Source organism: Amblyraja radiata, chromosome 2 (genome assembly GCF_010909765.2).
Source record: "Amblyraja radiata isolate CabotCenter1 chromosome 2, sAmbRad1.1.pri, whole genome shotgun sequence".
NCBI classification, from domain to species: Eukaryota; Metazoa; Chordata; class Chondrichthyes; order Rajiformes; family Rajidae; genus Amblyraja; species Amblyraja radiata.
In genome coordinates, this window is record NC_045957.1 from 60522372 (window position 1) to 60541928 (window position 19557).

The following is a 19557-nucleotide window of genomic DNA, read 5'->3' on the forward strand; positions in this document are numbered from 1 at the left end:
TAACTTCTACAGGTGCACAGTAGAGAGCATGCTGACTGGTTGCATTGTGGCTTGGTTCGGCAACTTGAGCGCCCTGGAGAGGAAAAGACTACAAAAAGTAGTAAACACTGCCAGTCCATCATTGGCTCTGACCTTCCTTCCATCGAGGGTATTTATCGCAGTCGCTGCCTCAAAAAGGCTGGCAGTATCATCAAAGACCCACACCATCCTGGCCACACACTCATCTCCCTGTGACCTTCAGGTAGAAGGTACAGGAGCCTGAAGACTGCAACAACCAGGTTCAGGAATAGCTACTTCCTCACAGCCATCAGGCTATTAAACCTGGCTCGGACAAAACTCTGATTATTAATAACCAATTATCTGTTATTTGCACTTGATCATTTTATTTATTCATGTGTGTATATATTTATATTATAGTATATGGACACATTGATCTGTTTTGTAGTAAATGCCTACTATGTTCTGTGTGCTGAAGCAAAGCAAGCATTTCATTGTCCTATCAGGGACACATGAGAATAAACTCACTTGAACTTGAACTTGGACTGAAAATTGGAAAGGAGCTGGTAGTGAATCAAAAAGATTCTGAAGCACAGAAGCCAATAGTTTCTAATCCAGATACCGTATTTCTAGTTTCATGACCAATTTTGTTGAGTTGAATTAAGGTGGGGATACTTCACTAAGGTCAGGGCCATAAAGAATATTACTTGATTAGAATAAAATCCCATTGCCATCTCCCTATTAATCCCCACTCTCTAGAGCTCCTCCCCTTTATCTGACCCATTTTTTACTTAAATCTATCCATGAAAATTGTTTTGAAAAATGTGGTAATAAATGTGGCCACCGCAATGTCGCTGCCAAGCCCAGTCAACCTTGCAAAGTTATCATCAAACTGGGCCATTTGTTCCATGAACAAGTCAAGAAAAATTATTGTCTTAGAAATGCTCACGGAATCATGCCTTACAAATAAGATGCTGGGTTGCTCCATCTGCCCCAACCACCAGACGATGGAGAACAGTGTTATACAGGTTAAAGATATTAACCCTGGGAATACTCAGCATCAGTTCCACACCTCAAGAACCATATTGTCAACATCCTCAATTGTACTCCATCAGCTAATTAATTGGCGCTCTGTATTGAACTGTGCTTGGAAGAAGTAATGAAATCAGAATGGGCACAAATAATTCACTGGGTGTTGGACTTCAATGTCTATTGAATGGAATGGCTTGGTGGCACACCAGGGACTGAGCTGGCTGAGTCCTGAAGGATTTGGCTGCCACAATGAGAATCTGAAAGATAGTGAATGAACCAAAATGCGGGATAACCATACTGAAAACAACTTTACGAGTCTCCCTGTGAAGAATGTATCTGCCTGTAGCCACATTGCTTGGATAGTCTTATGGAGGTGGTATCCCGTTCACACATAAATGACACTCTCCATTATGTTCATAAGTGATAGGAGCCAAATTAGGCCATTCGGTTCATCAAGTCTACTCCACCATTCAATCATGGCTGATCTGACTCTTCCCCCTCAAATCCATTCTCCTGCCTTCTCCCCATAACCCCTGCAACCCATACTAATCAGAATCTATCTATCCATGCCTTAAAAATATCCATTAACTTGGCCTCCTGTGATAAAGAATTCCACAAATTCAGTATCATCTGACTAAAGAAATTCCTCCTCAACTCCTTCCTAAAGAAACTTCCTTTTATTCTGCTGAGTCCTCTGGTCCTTGACTCTCCCACTAGTGGGAACATCCTCTCCACATCCACTCTATCCAAGTCTTTCACATTATGTTGTATGGCACTAAAATCAAGCTAAATTGTATAGACTCAATAGATCTGGTTGCTCATATCATGGATCCATCAGATAATGTGGATCATCAGCAGTGGCAACAGAAACATTGGCCATCATAATCTGTCAAGGCCCTCACTCCATCATTCAATAAACAGTTTAATGAGGATACAGATGAGATGACAACAGATGAGATGACAACATTGTGTAGCTGCCAACCAGATTACATGCATCCTAGACAGCAAGAGCAGCTTGCATTTGACAAAGCTGAACTGTCCCTCAGTTAATGAGTCAGAACCAAGCACAACATGTCTTGCCATTGTCCGTCATGAATGGTGAAGGGTAACTCAGCTGCCAGCAAGATGTAGAGATGTTTCAAAAGGCAGCCTGGCCTTTCAGTAGGGACCAGAATGTGAGAACCAAAGCTAAAACATCCCAGAGGTGGCAAATAGATAATCTATAGCTTCCTCCCAAGATCACCTCCATCACAGAATACAGTATTTGGTCAATTTAATGGCTGACAACACCAGATACATTAAAAATTATGGTAATACATACCTTGGCTGCAGTACTGGACTCGTTCTACAGAAATTATGAAACCCATGGATCAGGTATACTGTCAGAACCTTTTCCCCAGGGTAGAAATGTCACATACTAGAGGGCATACTGTTAAGGTGAGAGGAGAAAACTTTAAAGGAGATATGTGGGCAAGTTTTTTTTAAACAGAGTGATGGCTGCCTGCAACATACTGTCTGGGTGGTGGTGGAACCAGATACAATAGTGGTGTTTAAAAGGCTGTTAGACAGGCACATGGATATGCGGGCAATGGTGGGATATGGATAATGTGCAGGCAGAAGTGTTTCATTTAATTCGGCATCATGTTCGGCACTAGGGTTGCCAACTTTCTCACTCCCAAATAAGGGGCAAAAGGCCAAAATAAGGGACAAATTCCTGACGGCGAATGATGAGTTGGCCCAGGTGCTGGACTGCACACAAAGCCCAGCCGGAGGGCCAGCTGAGGAGTTTTGGCCCAGGCGCCAGGGGCGAGCGACATCGTGCGTAAAGTCCGGCACCCCATCTAACTCATCGGCCATGAGAAGGAGGGGTGGTGGTGTCGACGGTAAGCGAAGGTCAGACAGCTGGCCGGGTTGCCGACCGATGGGACCACAGGCTGCACTACCTCAGGACAGGTGAGGCGGGGCCAGACGCCCGACCCGATAGTCCCTCGACCCGAGTAGTAACAGTCAAATACGGGACAAGGGCGGACCCGTATGGGACAAATCAATTTAGCCCAATATACGGGATGTCCCGGCTAATACGGGACAATTGGCAACCCGATTCGGCACAGACATTGTGTGCCAAAATGCCTATTCCTAATCTGTGTTATTCTATGAAACTAGTTAAGCCACCAGCCAAGCTATGTCAGTACAGTCACAAAGTTGGCAGTTACTCCCAGATGCACCACACGCGGCAGACGACTCCCAGGATGAGCAGCAGAGTCAACCGGCTGATGAGCCGCCAAGAGCAACCTGGCTGTGAGCCGCTGAGAACTAAGAGAGGCCAGGCCGGCCACCTGTGACCACATACAGCAGCAGGCCTGGTTTGCCGCTGCAAGAAGATAAGACTGTACTAAGAACTTTTGAAACTTTGTGGTGCCAGAAACATACCGACTCTTCGTGTACTGTCAAAGTGAAGTCTGCTGTATAACTTTACTGGATTTTATTCAAAAACAAAGAGTTTCACTGTGACAATAAAGTATCATTAAATCGTTGAATACATGAGTATGTAGAAAATTTCCCATGTCCCGTTTACAAAATGTAAGACAAATCATCATCCAATTAATGTTAGTCTCAGACTTCAACAAAATGAAATAAGGTGCAGTCAGTTATGCCACCAAGCAGCATATACTCACTGATAACAGGTTACCAATAACCCAATTGGGTACCAGCAGAATGCATTCACCTCCAGACTTAACTAAAATTAACTGAAGTGCTGAATTCTGAGGTTAGGTGAGAATGCTTGCCTTTGATATTAAGGAGGCTTTTGACCAACAGAAGCATCAAGGCAGCCTGATGAAATTGGTCTACAGGCAAAAGGGAAGGAAAGGTACGAAATGATATCTTGTGGGCTGTTCTTAAATGGTGCGGGATACTTTACCATGTTCAGATAGCTATATAAATTCATGTCGTTGTTTTTGTGGTTGTGTAATTCCTCGGTCCATCCAACCTTAACCCCTCCGAATATCTTCCAACTATTCCAATCCTCCGATTATGTCCTTTCACCCCCCGACGGGAGGCGCCGTCGAGTATGGCTGCCCTGCCAGCAGCTGTTAGTCCTTTCACCTTTTTTCTTAATTTTTAGTGAGTTAAAAGTGTTTGTTTTGGAGGTCTTCTAGTCTTTTTATGTGGGGGGTGGGGAAAGGGGGAAACTATTTTTCGCAGTCCCTACCTGATCGGAGATGCGGCTTTTCTCCGAGCCGTATTTTCGCCCCTTCCTCGCGGCCTACCAACAGACTGGAGCGGTGTTTTCCTGCCGGGACCGGCCAGAACTTCAGCTTCGGTGGTGGCACAGCACTGAAGCACCATCACGGAGTGGGCGATGTCTTACCCTGGTCGCCATGCGGTAAGCTCCAGAGTGCTGAGACCGCCGACTCCAACATCCGAGGAGCTGTGGCTGCGGGCATCCAGCCGTCGGCGGCGCTGAACTTTAAACACCGCGGAGCCTGGGATCTCTCGCCGAGGTCGCCAGTGTCGGAGCTCAGACCAGCGCGGACCGTGGACTTTGGGAGCCGCGGTCTCCGGGGAGGAAGCGGCCGCTCCAGACACTCCAAGCCACTGAGAGTGTTCTTCCGACGCCGGAGTTCCATCATCCGGCGAGAGGGCCTGAAGCATCGGGCTGCCGTAGCAGCGACTGTGGAGGCCTCAATAGGCCCGACTATGGGTGATCAGAGGATGGGGCTGGACTTTGCTGCCTTCCCTCACAGTGGGAACCATTGTGAGGGGATGTTTTTATGTTTATTGTTAAATTCTTTAATGTTGTGTCTTATCTTTATTCGTGTGCTGCAACGGCAAGTCAAATTTCACTACACCAATTGGTGTATGTGATTGAAACATAGAAACATAGAAACATAGAAAATAGGTGCAGGAGTAGGCCATTCGGCCCTTCGAGCCTGCACCGCCATTCAATATGATCATGGCTGATCATCCAACTCAGTATCCTGTACCTGCCTTCTCTCCATACCCCCTGATCCCTTTAGCCACAAGGGCCACATCTAACTCCCTCTTAAAAATAGCTAATGAACTGGCCTCAGCTACCTTCTGTGGCAGAGAATTCCAGAGATTCACCACTCTCTGTGTGATAATGATAATAAATGTCCTTTGTCCTTCATGTTCGCCTCTTTTATTCACCTGACCATGTAACCAGAGCCTTCAATTATCTGGGGACCCATTTTAGGAAGCACCTCTTTACACCCTTTTATATTGCTCCAAATTTAAAATTCTTCTCAAAAAACACTCCGCTGAACGACTTCCCAGGGAAAATGCCTGATGAACTCTTTCTGCAGGTTGTCTTTTTGTTTTCCCACTGGGCTATACAATCTATCTCATATAATTACAAAAGAATTACATACACTTTGTCAAATTTAAGGGGTGGCACAGTACGCAGCAGTAGAGTTGCAGCGGCTGAGACCTAGGTTCGATTCTGAATATGGGTGCTGCCTGTACGGAATTTATACGTTCTCACTGTGACCGCGTGGGTTTTCTCCGGGTGCTCCAGTTTCATTCGACACTCCAAAGACATACAGGTTTGTAGGTTAATTGACCCTGGTTAAAACAAATTGTAAATTGTTCCTAATGTGTAGGACAGTGTCAATTTTTCGGAGACCCGCGCGATGTCGGGACCAGCCACGCACAACTCCATACGGTTCAGGTGATCGAAGTGGGACCGGCCCCGCGAGGCCATACAGCTCAAGCGACCACGTTAGGTCGCATTTGCCGCATGCAGTCGCTGGTGGGTCTGGCCCTTAAGATAGACACAAAATGCTGGAGTAACTCAGTGGGACAGGCAGCATCTCTGGAGAGAAATTTTGGGTCGAGACCCTTCTTCAGACCTCCTTCTCTCCAGAGATGCTGCCTGTCCCGCTGAGTTACTCCAGCATTTTGTGTCTACCTGTGAATTTCTACCTATTGTTCAAAGATCTGTTACCCTGTGAACTGATACAGCCCTGGATTGCAGGACTTGCGCCAGCCCTTCCCATCTGGAATGATAAAGTCATGGCATGCATGAGGAAAAGTAGAAAAGTAGAAAAAAAACACTCCCTATGGCAGCCTTGGGTCAAATTGGTTTGAATTATAAGGTCATAAGGGATAGGTGTAGAATTAGGCCATTCGGCCCATCAAGCCTACTCCACCATTCAATCATGGCAGATCTATCTCTCCCTCCTAACCCCATTCTCCTGCCTTCTCCCCATAACCGCTGACATTTCCGTACAGCACTAAAGGTTACATGCTTATGTTCATTCAAACTGTTGCTGTTCAGCCTGGAGAGCTCACCAACACCAATAATATTCTGTATTACTTATGTGTATATTGAATTGAATCAAACTGTTCTGTATTGATGCTTACAATACTCTGTTGTGCTGCAGCAAGCTAGAATGTCATTGTCCTATCCGGGACACATGACAATAAACTCTCTTGACTATTATTCCACCACCTAGTTTAGGATGGAAAATATTTCATTTTGATTCCAACTACACTGCATAATATTTTCCTCGTCAGCTAACAATTATGTAAGTAGAATGTATATTTTCATGTATTTATTGGCTGTTACCACAATCCCACGGTTTCAAAGTAGGTCTGCACAGTACCTGGGATTCCCTGCATACTTTGTTTTCCAGAAATAACAATATGCGAGAGCAAACCAGTTTAATATGTGAAAGCAAACCATTTTTCTAGAGACAGCCATGAAATGGTATTACCTCGCAACAAGTCTTTAACAAAGAAATAGCAGTTTCTGTCTTGTGCAAACATGCAGCGCAATCAAGTGATTCATGAGAAAAGGAAGATTGAACCTCTTTGACTGAAAACAAATGTTACCCAAGCCACATTTTCAGGTGATTAGGGCAACCTAGCCAGTTTAGATGTGTGGAAGCTAGTGTGAGGCATTTTTTGTTTCTACAGTCACGTAATACTGAATTAAAATGCATTTGACAATTCAGTTCAGTTTAGTTTATTGTCACGTGTACCGAGGTACAGCGAAAAGCTTTTGTTGAGTGCTAACCAGTCAGCAGAAAGACAATACATGATTACAATCAATCCATTAACAGTGTTTAAATACAGGGTCTGTAATGATTGCACAAACTTTGACAATTTCAAAGATTTCATCAGCATTCAACTTGTTACCAACCCAACATGTTCCAGTTCCCATTGATTCAGAGCATCTTTCCTTGACCTTAAATATTGGAAAAATTAGAGTCACCCTGTGAATCATCTGTAAAACAACTGGATTTGATTTATTCATGAACTTAGTTAATGCAGGGCAAATTATTTTGATTTAGTTTAGACACATTCTTGCTAATCACATCCATCATGGAATCTTTAGGTTTAGGTTTATTCTTGTTACATGTACAGATGTATAGGGAAAGGCTTTATTTTACATTAATCAGAACAGATAATCAAACTCAAGTAGAAAAGGTAGAGCAAACAGGAAGATAGAGCTGTCACCATTGTAGCACAGTTCCATAGACAATGTCCATGAGTAGAGGTGAATCAGATCGTACCCTAGCTTATGGAAGGACCATTCAGACGCCTGATAATAGAGGGAAAGAAGCTGTTCCTGAGTCTGGTGGTGCGAGCTGTCAAGCTTCTCCCCAACAGGAGCGAGGATAGGTAGGCATGACTGGAGTGGAACAAGTCTTTGATTACGTTTCCAAGGCAGCGTGAAATATGTAGATGGAATAAATGGTGGGGAGTCTTCCCTGTAATGGACTGGGCTGCATTCACAACTTCTGCAGTTTCATCTTGGGCAGAGCTGTTTTTCCAATGAACCGATGCAACCTGAAGTATGCTTTCAATGGTGCATTTATAGAGATGTGCTAAATTTCCTCAGTCGCCTGAGGAAGAAGAGGCATTGGTGTGCCTTGTTAGCTGATTTGGACCACAACAGATCTTCAGGTGGTCATTTCCATTGTTAAACTACCTTGTCCTGAACAAAAAACACCTTGTATCTGACCGTAATTCCTCTCAGAAAATGAAAAGTAAATCAACCTGAAAGAGCATTTGATATTTAACTGCTTATAATAAACTTTACACTACAGTGATCAGTAAAGTCCTGCATTACTCATGGCTGTTGATAACTAGCACCATAAGCCCTACAATCCCACCTTTTATGCATAAAGTCATTTATAATAAAATCACATTTTTTAAGGTATTACTTATCACTCTTGGGTTTACTCACTGTTAAAATATTCAAGGTTAAATTTAACTGTCCATCAGAAGCAGCGATATTTCATCTTTTACACCAGTTTAAACGTTATCTCAACATCAATGAATGAATAGTAAATGCGTTAAAAGCCACTGAGGTACTGAAGCATTGGGTTAATCAGACAATTTCTGAGCTGCTTCATGGACAATTACTTCAGTATCTCAGGTTTTATTACACGGGGACTTCCCCAGTTGCCCACACTTTATAGTGCATTTGGAGGCCATGTGTTTCTTCACAGAGAACAAAAATAGGGGGTGAATGGGAACAAATTGTCCCCTTTGACCAGTTATTGACAGACATGCATACGGCATCATACACACTGCCTGTCTCTCAACTAAAATGTGAAATAAAAATTGCATAAAAAATACCTTAGGCTAGAAGTCCCACCGCCTGCATAATACAAATTTATGACAAAATTCTGGAAGTCGAATCATTAAATAACTTGCTGGGGAAACTCAGCGGGTCAAATTGATGGTGCGTGACCCGTTGAGTTGCCCCGGCAGTTTGTTTTTTCCCTCAGATCCAGCATCTGCAACCTTTTGTCCTGTCCTTACATTACTTGGCAGGACTCCCTTCTATTCTGCTATGTAATTGTATTTTCTTCCCTATGCAGTCATTTATCTTGATTTTGGACAAATTATCAATATGGGCCAAGAAATGACAGAGCCTTCAAATGTTGTGAAATCCCTATTTATGAATTGTAGTACAGCTCCAGCCACCTGGAACACATCCTGGATCAATGGTGGAGCATTGTAATGATAGGAAATATCAAGAAGGGGATCGTCTGCACAGTGACAGTGATAGTGACATGCAGACCATGAGAAATGAAAGCAAATCTGCCTTGTAGTCTACCGTGCTTTGATTGTGTTCTGACAACGCTATAAATGATCTCTGGATCAACACTGAAATAACAGAGGAAAGATTAACAGAAACCATCGGGAAAAAGTTACAGATGTGCTTCAAAGGTAAGAAAGATTGAAAAGCCTCATTGTTTCATTCTAAATGAATATAGCTTAAGCAATTCTGATCTTTATCTTAACAGTTCTCACATAGAATTAATGTTGAATGACTCCCAGCTACCTGTGTGTCGAGCATGTAGGTAGTACATTCCATTTGCACTGCATTTACTTTTGCAGTACTTACACGAGTTCAGATTTAAAATAAGCACAACAGCTTCATTACTATCATTGTTTAGGTAGTTCTGTTTCAGATAAAAGTATTTTAATTTTGTCCTAATTTTTTTAAAACTAAATTAATCCACATGTGCTCTCAATGATTAGAAGGAAAAAAATCACTTCAACTGATTTAACATTATGTATAACATAAGATCAGCTTTCATTAGTTTACATTTAATACACCACAGTTCGTACAGTCTTTTGTTACAAACAAGACTGCAAACTCCTCCATAAGTGCATTAACACTTCATTACTAAAGAGCTGCAAAGATCCACAAACCATCAGAAGTCACAAGTCACAGTCAGCTGTTGGCCACAGACAAATGTCAGACTAATCCCCGAGAGACCAGGTGGATACTTTGCAACCCTGCCCTTTGCTCTCAGATTACTGATCTAACTAGAAGCCTTCACATTACATCATCATGTATAGGATTGCTCACCGGCCTTTACTCCGTAGGCAAACCGAATAAGCGGAGGAATGAGACAAAACCCAAACAATCAACTCCAAATGCAGGGATTACCATGATAAAGTTACACCAAATGAAATGATCCAAAAGACAACTTTTGTAAAGATTAAAAAACCTGCTTAATAACTATTAAATGAAAGTTGAAAACTGATAACAAACCTCATGGACATCACTGAGCTTGAATTCCCTGCTGATGTACAGAACATGAGAGCAGTGTGTACATGAAGAATAAGAGCCAAGGCTTAACTAGCCCGGGTGAGTCATATCCTTCCCATCTGACTCCCTTCCAGGCAATGATGTAATGCACTGGCCACTCTCCCCAGCTCAGCACTATGAAGTCACCACTATATCTGGCAAGCTCGAAGTAAACTTAATGTAACCAAAACAACCCCAGGCCAAGTTCCAGACATACAGAGACTTGGTGGTGTTATTACCATTGGAAACGGGATAAACAGACAGAGAAACAGTGCCGCCTCAAAGAAGCAGCAGCTGTTTAAAGTTCAGAATAAACACTTTGAGCAGTACAAGTGATTTACTAGCTTTAACCAGAACCAAGATAGAGCGAACTGAAATGCAACAGACACAGTTCTTCTATTAAACTCCAAGGAAAATCAGATAAAGTAAATCAAGATAAGCTCTGACAGTCACCCCAAGCACAGTGTAGTGACTCTAATTCTATCAAGTTTCTTGTAAAGAATTAAAATAATTTCTGCTCTTCAGTACACTGCAAAGTTATCGAAAAGCTAAAAGGAAAACCTATCCAGTTTATGAAGACGAAAAAGAATCAATTTGAGTATTACACCATCAAGCATTCTGGTTTTTGAACATAATACATTGCTTTGTTTACATAAAGTCACAATTGAGAACAGCGTCTTCAAATGCTGTTTATAATGCGCGCCACTATTTTAAAAAAATTAAGTAAACAAGTCAATGATAATTGGCTGGAACTTAGTTACTAATATTCATGTTTGAATGGATTTTTATTATTTGTCTTGCCTGTCATTACACGATGGATAAAAAGAGAAATGGTGTTACCCCTCCCACAGTTGTGCACTCCCTTGATGTGCAGCTGGAGGAGATGCAATATCAACTCCTCTCCCACTCTCCCACTCTCCCACTCTCCCACTCTCCCACTCTCCCACTCTCTCACTCTCTCACTCTCCCACTCTCCCACTCTCTCACTCTCCCACTCTCTCACTCTCCCACTCTCCCACTCTCCCACTCTCTCACTCTCTCACTCTCCCACTCTCCCACTCTCCCACTCTCTCCCTCTCTCACTCTCTCACTCTCTCACTCTCTCACGCTCTCACGCTCCCAGGCTCCAAACCCTCTTTCCAGATGAAGTATATTTATTATGCTGTGTTTATGTGGACACCTCCTCGTTGGGGTATCAGATGCAGATTTGCAAAACACCTTTCACTTGCAACCCAATCTTCCAGCACCTGATGCTTTAAATACCCCTCCCACCAGTGCTCTGCATTCCATTTCTTCTCATGCACTGTCCAAAAGACTTTAAATCTTAAAGCACCAAAGAGGGGGGCCAGGCTGACCATCAAGTCCACAGTGATTCCCTTATTTCCCTGTATCCATGCAATTTATTCTCTCTCACCCCCTATGTGATTCATCTTGCCATTATCCTACACTAAGGGGTAATTTACAGGAGCCAAAGTAACCTACTTGTATGCTCTGTGGATTTGGAAAACCACAAAGCCACGGAGAGAACATGCAAACTCCAGTCGGGCAGCAACTGAGAACAGGATCAAACCTGAGTCCCTGTGACTGAGGAGCAGCAATAGTACAGCACCCAGGCCATTAGTTCAAGTTCAAGTTCACATTTTTTGTTACATGCACCAACTGGTACAGTGAAATTTGAGTCACCATACAGTCGTACGAATAAAAACACAATACACAATAGAGTTTAACATAAACATCCACCACAGCGGAATCAACATTTCCCACTGTGATGGAAGGCAATAAAGTTCAGACATTCTTCCGTTTTGTTCACCCGTGGTAGGGGCTGTGAATCCTCCGCAGTCGCCACTACGGACGGCCCGATGTACAGGCCCTTTCGCCAGGATGGTCGGAACTCCGATGTCGGAACGGAGGAACACACTCTGCAGCTTGGAGTTTCCGAATCGGCCGCTTCTTACCGGGGACCGGCTAGAAGCTCGGCAAACCGCAACACCAACGTTAAAGCCACTCCAACAGTGGCGATCCCCCGCAAGGCATCGCCCTGCTCCGCGATGGTAATTTAGGACTGTGCCTGCTGCTGAAGCTCTGGGCCAGTCTCCTGTAGGGAAGGCCGCGCCAATCTTGTTGGTAGGCCGCAAGGGGGGACAAAGAGACAACACAGAGAAATGACGCATCTCCGTCCAGGTAAGTGACTGAAAAATGGTTTTCCCCTATTCCCCCCACCACACTCCACATAAGATACTAAGAAACATTAAAACATACATTTAGACACACTAAAAATAACAGAAAGGGTGAAAGGACTACGAGCTGCTGGCGAGGCAGCCACTGCGGTGGCTCCACCCGATGGCATTTAGAACTGAGATGAGGAAAAATCTTTTCACACAGAGAGTTATGAATTTGTGGAATTCTCTTCCTCAGAAGGATACATTCAAAAGAGAGTTAGATAGAGCTCTTAGGGCTAGTGGAATCAAGGGGTACGGGTAGAAGGCAGAAACGCGGTACTGATTGTGGATGATAAGCCATGAACACTTTGAATGGCAGTGGTGGCATTCCTGCCTACTACTGCACCCATTGTCTATGTATCTATGTATCTATGTAATATTGGTATTTATTTATTTTTGCCAGGTGCACGGAGGTAGAGCAAAAAACCTTTGTTTTGCTTGCTATCAGGTAAGTCATATCATTCATGTGTACAGCAGATAATATGAAAGAAAATAAATTGAGTGCAGAATAACATGTTACAACAGCAGAGAATGTGTAGATATAAAAAAGTGGACAAGGACATGTTGTTGATGATGTTTATGCCTAGGAACTTGAAGCGCACACATGGAGGGAGATGTTGCTGTCATGATATCATGTTACTATTCTTTCCATGGTGCAGTGGGTATGGATTCAAGTTTCTGGATCATTGGGACCTCTTTTGGGGAAGGTGCGACCTGTACAGAAAGGACGGGTTGCACTTGAACTCAAGGGGGACCAATATCCTGGCGGGGAGATTTGCAAAGGCTACTGGGGAGACTTTAAACTAGTATGGTTGGGGGGAGGGACTCAAATTGGGAAAGCTAGCAGTCAGTGTGTGAAGCAGGGGGCAGAGAATGGTAGCACTCTGACCCAAAATGTAGGGGAGAGAGAAGAAAAAGAAAATAATCAGAGAATAAGAGAGGGTGGGTTTCTTAAATGTGTATATTTTAATGCTAGGAGCATTGTAAGAAAAGTGGATGAACTTAGAGCCTGGATTGACACCTGGAAGTATGATGTTGTGGCGATCAGTGAAACATGGTTGCAGGAGGGCTGTGATTGGAAACTAAATATTCCAGGATTTCGTTGCTTCAGGTGTGATAGAATTGGAGGGGCAAGAGGTGGAGGTGTTGCATCAGGGAAGATATTACAGCAGTGCTTTGGCAGGATAGATTAGAGGGCTCGTCTAGGGAGGCTATTTGGGTGGAACTGAGAAATGGGAAAGGGGTAGCAACACTTATAGGGGTGTATTATAGACCGCCAAATGGGGAGCGAGAATTGGAAGAGCAAATATGTAAGGAGATTGCAGATATTAGTAGTAAGCACAAGGTAGTGATTGTGGGAGATTTCAATTTTCCACACATAGACTGGGAAACACATTCTGTAAATGGGCTGGATGGGTTGGAGTTTGTAAAATGTGTGCAGGATAGTTTTTTGCAACAATACATAGAAGTACCTACTAGAGAAGGGGCGGTACTGGACCTCCTGTTAGGAAATGAGATGGGTCAGGTGGCAGAGGTATGCGTTGGGGAACAGTTCGGGTCCAGTGATCACAATACCATTAGTTTCAATATAATTATGGAGAGGGACAAAACTGGACCTAGGGTTGAGATTTTTGATTGGAGAAAGGCTAACTTTGAGGAGATGCAAAAGGATTTAAAAGGAGTAAATTGGGACAGTTTGTTTTATGGGAAAGATGTGGAAGAGAAATGGAGTACATTTAAAGGTGAAACTTTAAGAGTACAGAATCTTTATGTCCCTGTTCGGTTGAAAGGAAATCGTAAAAATTGTAAAGAGCCATGGTTTTCAAGGGAAATTGGACACTTGGTTCGGAAAAAGAGGGAGATCTACAATAGTTATAGGCAGCATGGAGTAAATGAGGTGCTTGAGGAGTATAAAGAATGTAAAAAGAATCTTAAGAAAGAAATTAGAAAAGCTAAAAGAAGATATGAGGTTGCTTTGGCAAGTAAGGTAAAAGTAAATCCGAAGGGTTTCTACCGCTATATTAATAGCAAAAGGATAACGAGGGATAAAATTGGTCCATTAGAGAGTCAGAGTGGCCAACTATCTGCAGAGCCAAAAGAGATGGGGGAGATATTGAACAGTTTCTTTTCTTCGGTATTCACCAAGGAGAAGGATATTGAATTATGTGAGGTAAGGGAAACAAGTAGAGTAGCTATGGAAACTATGAGGATCAAAGAAGAGGAAGTACTGACACTTTTGAGAAATATAAAAGTGGATAAGTCTCCAGGTCCGGACAGGATATTCCCTAGGACATTGAAGGAAGTTAGTGTAGAAATAGCAGGGGCTATGGCAGAAATATTTCAAATGTCATTAGAAACGGGAATAGTGCCGGAGGATTGGCGTACTGCGCATGTTGTTCCATTGTTTAAAAAGGGGTCTAAGAGTAAACCTAGCAATTATAGACCTGTTAGTTTGACGTCAGTGGTGGGCAAATTAATGGAAAGAATACTTAGAGATAATATATATAAGTATCTGGATAAACAGGGTCTGATTAGGAACAGTCAACATGGATTTGTGCCTGGAAGGTCATGTTTAACTAATCTTCTTGAATTTTTTGAAGATGTTACTCGGGAAATTGATGAGGGTAAAGCAGTGGATGTTGTGTATATGGACTTCAGTGGCTGAATGGGAGATGCCAGAGAGTAATGGTGGATGGTTGTTTGTCAGGTTGGAGGCCAGTGACGAATGGGGTGCCACAGGGATCTGTGTTGGGTCCACTGTTGTTTGTCATGTACATCAATGATCTGGACGATGGTGTGGTAAATTGGATTAGTAAGTATGCAGATGATACTAAGATAGGTGGGGTTGCGGGTAATGAAGTAGAGTTTCAAAGTCTACAGAGAGATTTATGCCAGTTGGAAGAGTGGGCTGAAAGATGGCAGATGGAGTTTAATGCTGATAAGTGTGAGGTGCTACATCTTGGCAGGACAAATCAAAATAGGACGTACATGGTAAATGGTAGGGAATTGAAGAATGTAGGTGAACAGAGGGATCTGGGAATAACTGTGCACAGTTCCCTGAAAGTGGAATCTCATGTAGATAGGGTGGTAAAGAAAGCTTTTGGTGTGCTGGCCTTTATAAATCAGAGCATTGAGTATAGAAGTTGGGATGTAATGTTAAAATTGTACAAGGCATTGGTGAGGCCAATTCTGGAGTATGGTGTACAATTTTGGTCGCCTAATTATAGGAAGGATGTCAACAAAATAGAGAGAGTACAGAGGAGATTTACTAGAATGTTGCCTGGGTTTCAGCAACTAAGTTACAGAGAAAGGTTGAACAAGTTAGGGCTTTATTCTTTGGAGCGCAGAAGGTTAAGGGGGGACTTGATAGAGATTTTTAAAATGATGAGAGGGATAGACAGAGTTGACGTGGAAAAGCTTTTCCCACTGAGAGTAGGGAAGCTTCAAACAAGGGGACATGACTTGAGAATTAAGGGACTGAAGTTTAGGGGTAACATGAGGGGGAACTTCCAGTGAAGGTGGTGGAGGCAGGTTCGTTTTTATCATTTAAAAATAAATTGGATAGTTATATGGATGGGAAAGGAATGGAGGGTTATGGTCTGAGCGCAGGTATATGGGACTAGGGGAGATTATGTGTTCGGCACGGACTAGAAGGGTCGAGATGGCCTGTTTCCGTGCTGTAATTGTTATATGGTTATATGGTTATATGGTACTACTCTCTCTGTCTCCTTCCTATACTCCCTCTCCTTGTTATTTGATATCCAGCCCACTACAGGAGTGTCATACGTAAACTTGTAAATGGAGTTAAAACAGAATTTGGCCGCGCAGTCATGAGTGTATAAAGAGCACAGTGAGAACGCAGCCTTGCAGGCCTGCTAGCGCATAACTTTTTCAATTATCCTGAAGAAATATTAGAACCATTTGTGGTTTTTACATCTAATCCTTCAATTGTTCAAAACAAAGTCTCCTGCAGTTGTATAGCTTCTTCTGCAGTTGTATAGGGCTCTGGTGAGACCACATCTGGAGTATTGTGTACAGTTTTGGTCTCCTAATTTGAGGAAGGACATCCTTGTGATTGAGGCAGAGCAGCGTAGGTTCACAAGATTGATCCCTGGGGTGGCGGGACTGTCATATGAGGAAAGATTGAAAAGACTAGGCTTGTATTCACTGGAGTTTGAAGGATGAGGGGGGATCTTATAGAAACATATAAAATTATAAAAGGACTGGACAAGCTAGATGCAGGAAAAATGTTCCCAATGTTGGGTGAGTCCAGAACCAGGGGCCACAGTCTTAGAATAAAGGGGAGGTCATTTAAGACTGAGGTGAGAAAAAACGTTTTCACCCAGAGAGTTGTGAATTTATGGAATTCCCTGCCACAGAGGGCAGTGGAGGCCAAATCACTGGATGGATTTAAGAGCGAGTTAGATAGAGCTCTAAGGGCTAGTGGAGTCAAGGAATATGGGGAGAAGGCAGGCACGGGTTATTGATAGGGGACGATCAGCCATGATCACAATGAATGGCGGTGCTGGCTCGGGGGGGCTGAATGGCCTCCTCCTGCACCTATTTTCTATGTTTCTATGAGTTTATGCAAAGTTATACTTCCTACCCAGAATTTTTTTCCCCACTATTCACAGTGGATGACTCCATTAACAGTCAGGCATAACAGCTTCTAGGTTGCACCAATCTGCACAGTCCACTAGGCACAGGGAACTGCAAATGCTGGTTTTCAAAAAAAGTACTGGAGTAATTGAGTGGGTAAGGCAGCATCTCTGGAGAACACATAGGCGACATTATGGGTTGTGACCTTTTTTCAGACTAAGTGTGATGGGTGGGGTGGAGAAAGCTGGAAGAGAGTTGGGGTCACAACAAAGTCTGGCAAGTAACAAGTGGATGCAGGTGAGAGGAATTTTTGATTTGCAGATGGTTGGACAAAGGCTAGAGATGAAAAAACAAAATGTGACCTAGAGAATAGAAGACGTGCAAACTGTGAAGCCAGAGGAAGGAATGTAGTTTGGAAGGGGTCAGTGGGAGAGAAGGGGAAAGGGAGAAATAGGTGTGAATTGGGTACAGGGAGGAGTTGGGGGTAGTGTAGGTCTGAAGAAGAGTCTCGACCCAAAACGTCACCCATTCTTTCTATCCAGAGATGCTGCCTATCCCGCTGAGTTATTCCAGCATTTTGTGTCTATCTTTAGATTGTAAGCTACCCAAGCAGAATATGAGGTGCTGTTCCTCCAGTTTGCATCTGGCCTCACTACAGCAATGGAGGAAGCCCAGGACAGAAAGGGCTTCTTTCATTATCAGAATGAGGCCTCGTGCAAACTGTGGCCTCAGTTTGGGAATGGGAAGGGTAGTTAAAATCCTTAACTACCAGGAGAACAAACAGGACTTGGCAGACTGAGCGCAAGCATTCATCTAAACGTTAGCCTAATATATGCTCGGTCTTGCCGATGTTAAAGAGGTGACATTGGAAACAACGAATGCATAGATGAGGTTAGAGGAGGTGCTTGTGCATCTCTGTCTCACTGGAAGGACTGCTTGGGTCCTGGGTAGATGTGACGGAGAAGGTATAAAGACGGGTGTTACATCTCCCGAGGTTGTAGGGGAAAGTACCTGGGGAGGTAGTAGATTGTGTGGGAAGGGATGTGTGAACAAAGTAGTTGCAGAGGGAAGAGCCTTTGCAAAAAGCCGAAAGGGTGGGGATGGGAAGATGTGACTGATCACATTGAAGGTGGCGGAAATGTCAGAGAACGATGAATTTGATGTGGAGGCTCGTGGGGTGAAAGGTGTGGATCGGGGAACTCTATCCTTGTTCCATCAGTGGGGAGGAGAAGTGAGAGCAGAGCCATGGGACACAGCACAGAGGCGGGTAACTGATCCACCTATGACAGTGGGGGGGTGGTATTTAATGTAGATTTCAGTCAATAGTCTGTCCCGTGTGATGGAGAAAGAGATCAAGGAAAAGAAGAGCGGTGTCATGTCAATTTGAGGGCAGGATGGGAAATTAGTGGTAAAGTTAATGAAATCATTGAGTTCTGCTCGGGTGCAGGAGACGGCCACGATACAGTCATCGATGTAGCAGAAAGAGTTGGGGGATGGTGCCTGTATACATTTAGAATAAGGACTGTTTGACATAACCTATAAATAAAGCAGGCATAGCTGGGGCCCATGTGAGTGCTCATGGCGATACCTTTAACTTGTTGAAAGTGAGGGTCAAAGAAGGTAGTGAGATTGAGGACGCTTTCTGCCAGGCAAAGGAAAGCATTGGTAGAGGGAAACTGATCAGGTCTCTGTAGAGGTAAAACCGGAGGGCCTTGCGACCTTCCTGGTAGGCGATAGAGGTGTAAAGGAACTGGATATCCATGGTAAAGATGAGGCAATGGGGGTCTAGGAATTAAAAGTTATTGCAGAGTTGAAGAGTGTGTGAGGTGTCTTGGGCAGTCCATTACTTGTTCAATCAGAACTGCCACGTTGCCAGTGCATTTCCTACTGCGCAATACCTGTTGACTACTGGTGGCACTTTCCCTTGGAGTGCATTACCTCTTGAAAAATCATCCCATAGCAAACTCACAGACTTCAGCTGAATTTTAAAATCTAATCCTTCTTTCTCAGCATAACCTCTGGACAGAAAAATATTCCTGCTTCAATAACTTTAATCTGGATCCCAGCTTCCCAGCCTCCTTTTTTGCAGATGATCCCTACACACCAATAATATCACATTGCAACCTTTCACAGAACCTTAGCCACTAATATCCACAGTTATATCTTAAATCTCTATCTCATACCATCTTCTACCATTTTGCTAACTGGCAGAGCACCTCAAACTATTTCCTCTTGCTTGATTAGATCTGGTTTTCTCCCCAACTTTCTCACAAATGTACTCAAATTGAATAGAATTTGAATAGAATTTATTACCACACAACCAGGGTCGGTGGAATTTGGGTTGTCAGCAGCGATACAATAATAAAGACAACCACAATAAAAATGTAACACAAACATCCACCACAGCATTCATCACTGTGGTGGAAGGCACAAAATCTGGCCAGTCCTCCTCCATTTCCCCCCCGTGGACAGGACCAGAGTCCAGAGTCAGTCCAGGATCGGCTCTTCCTCTCCGGAGACCGCGGCTTTAAGTTGTTGTAGGCCGCAGGCCGGCAGTCGAGATTTAAAGTCTCCGTCGCAGCCAGAAGCACTGTAGACTGCAGGGCCGGCGGTCGAAGCTCCCTTCCAGGG

General features: G+C 43.6%; 1 protein-coding gene across 5 annotated transcripts in view; it reads right to left on the bottom strand.

Annotated features, from left to right (window-relative positions):
* Positions 1 to 19557, bottom strand: part of creb5 (cAMP responsive element binding protein 5) — a 300756-nt gene that overhangs the window by 121036 nt on the left and 160163 nt on the right. The window contains exon 1 of one of the 5 annotated variants that reach the window (XM_033047454.1): positions 10073 to 10197. The exons of the other annotated variants lie outside the window; for them this stretch is intronic. Within the exon in view, the coding sequence (XP_032903345.1) occupies positions 10073 to 10119 (47 nt within the window). The 5' untranslated portion in view covers positions 10120 to 10197. Of the gene's footprint in view, positions 1 to 10072; positions 10198 to 19557 lie in introns of those variants that run through there. 5 annotated transcript variants of the gene reach the window in all.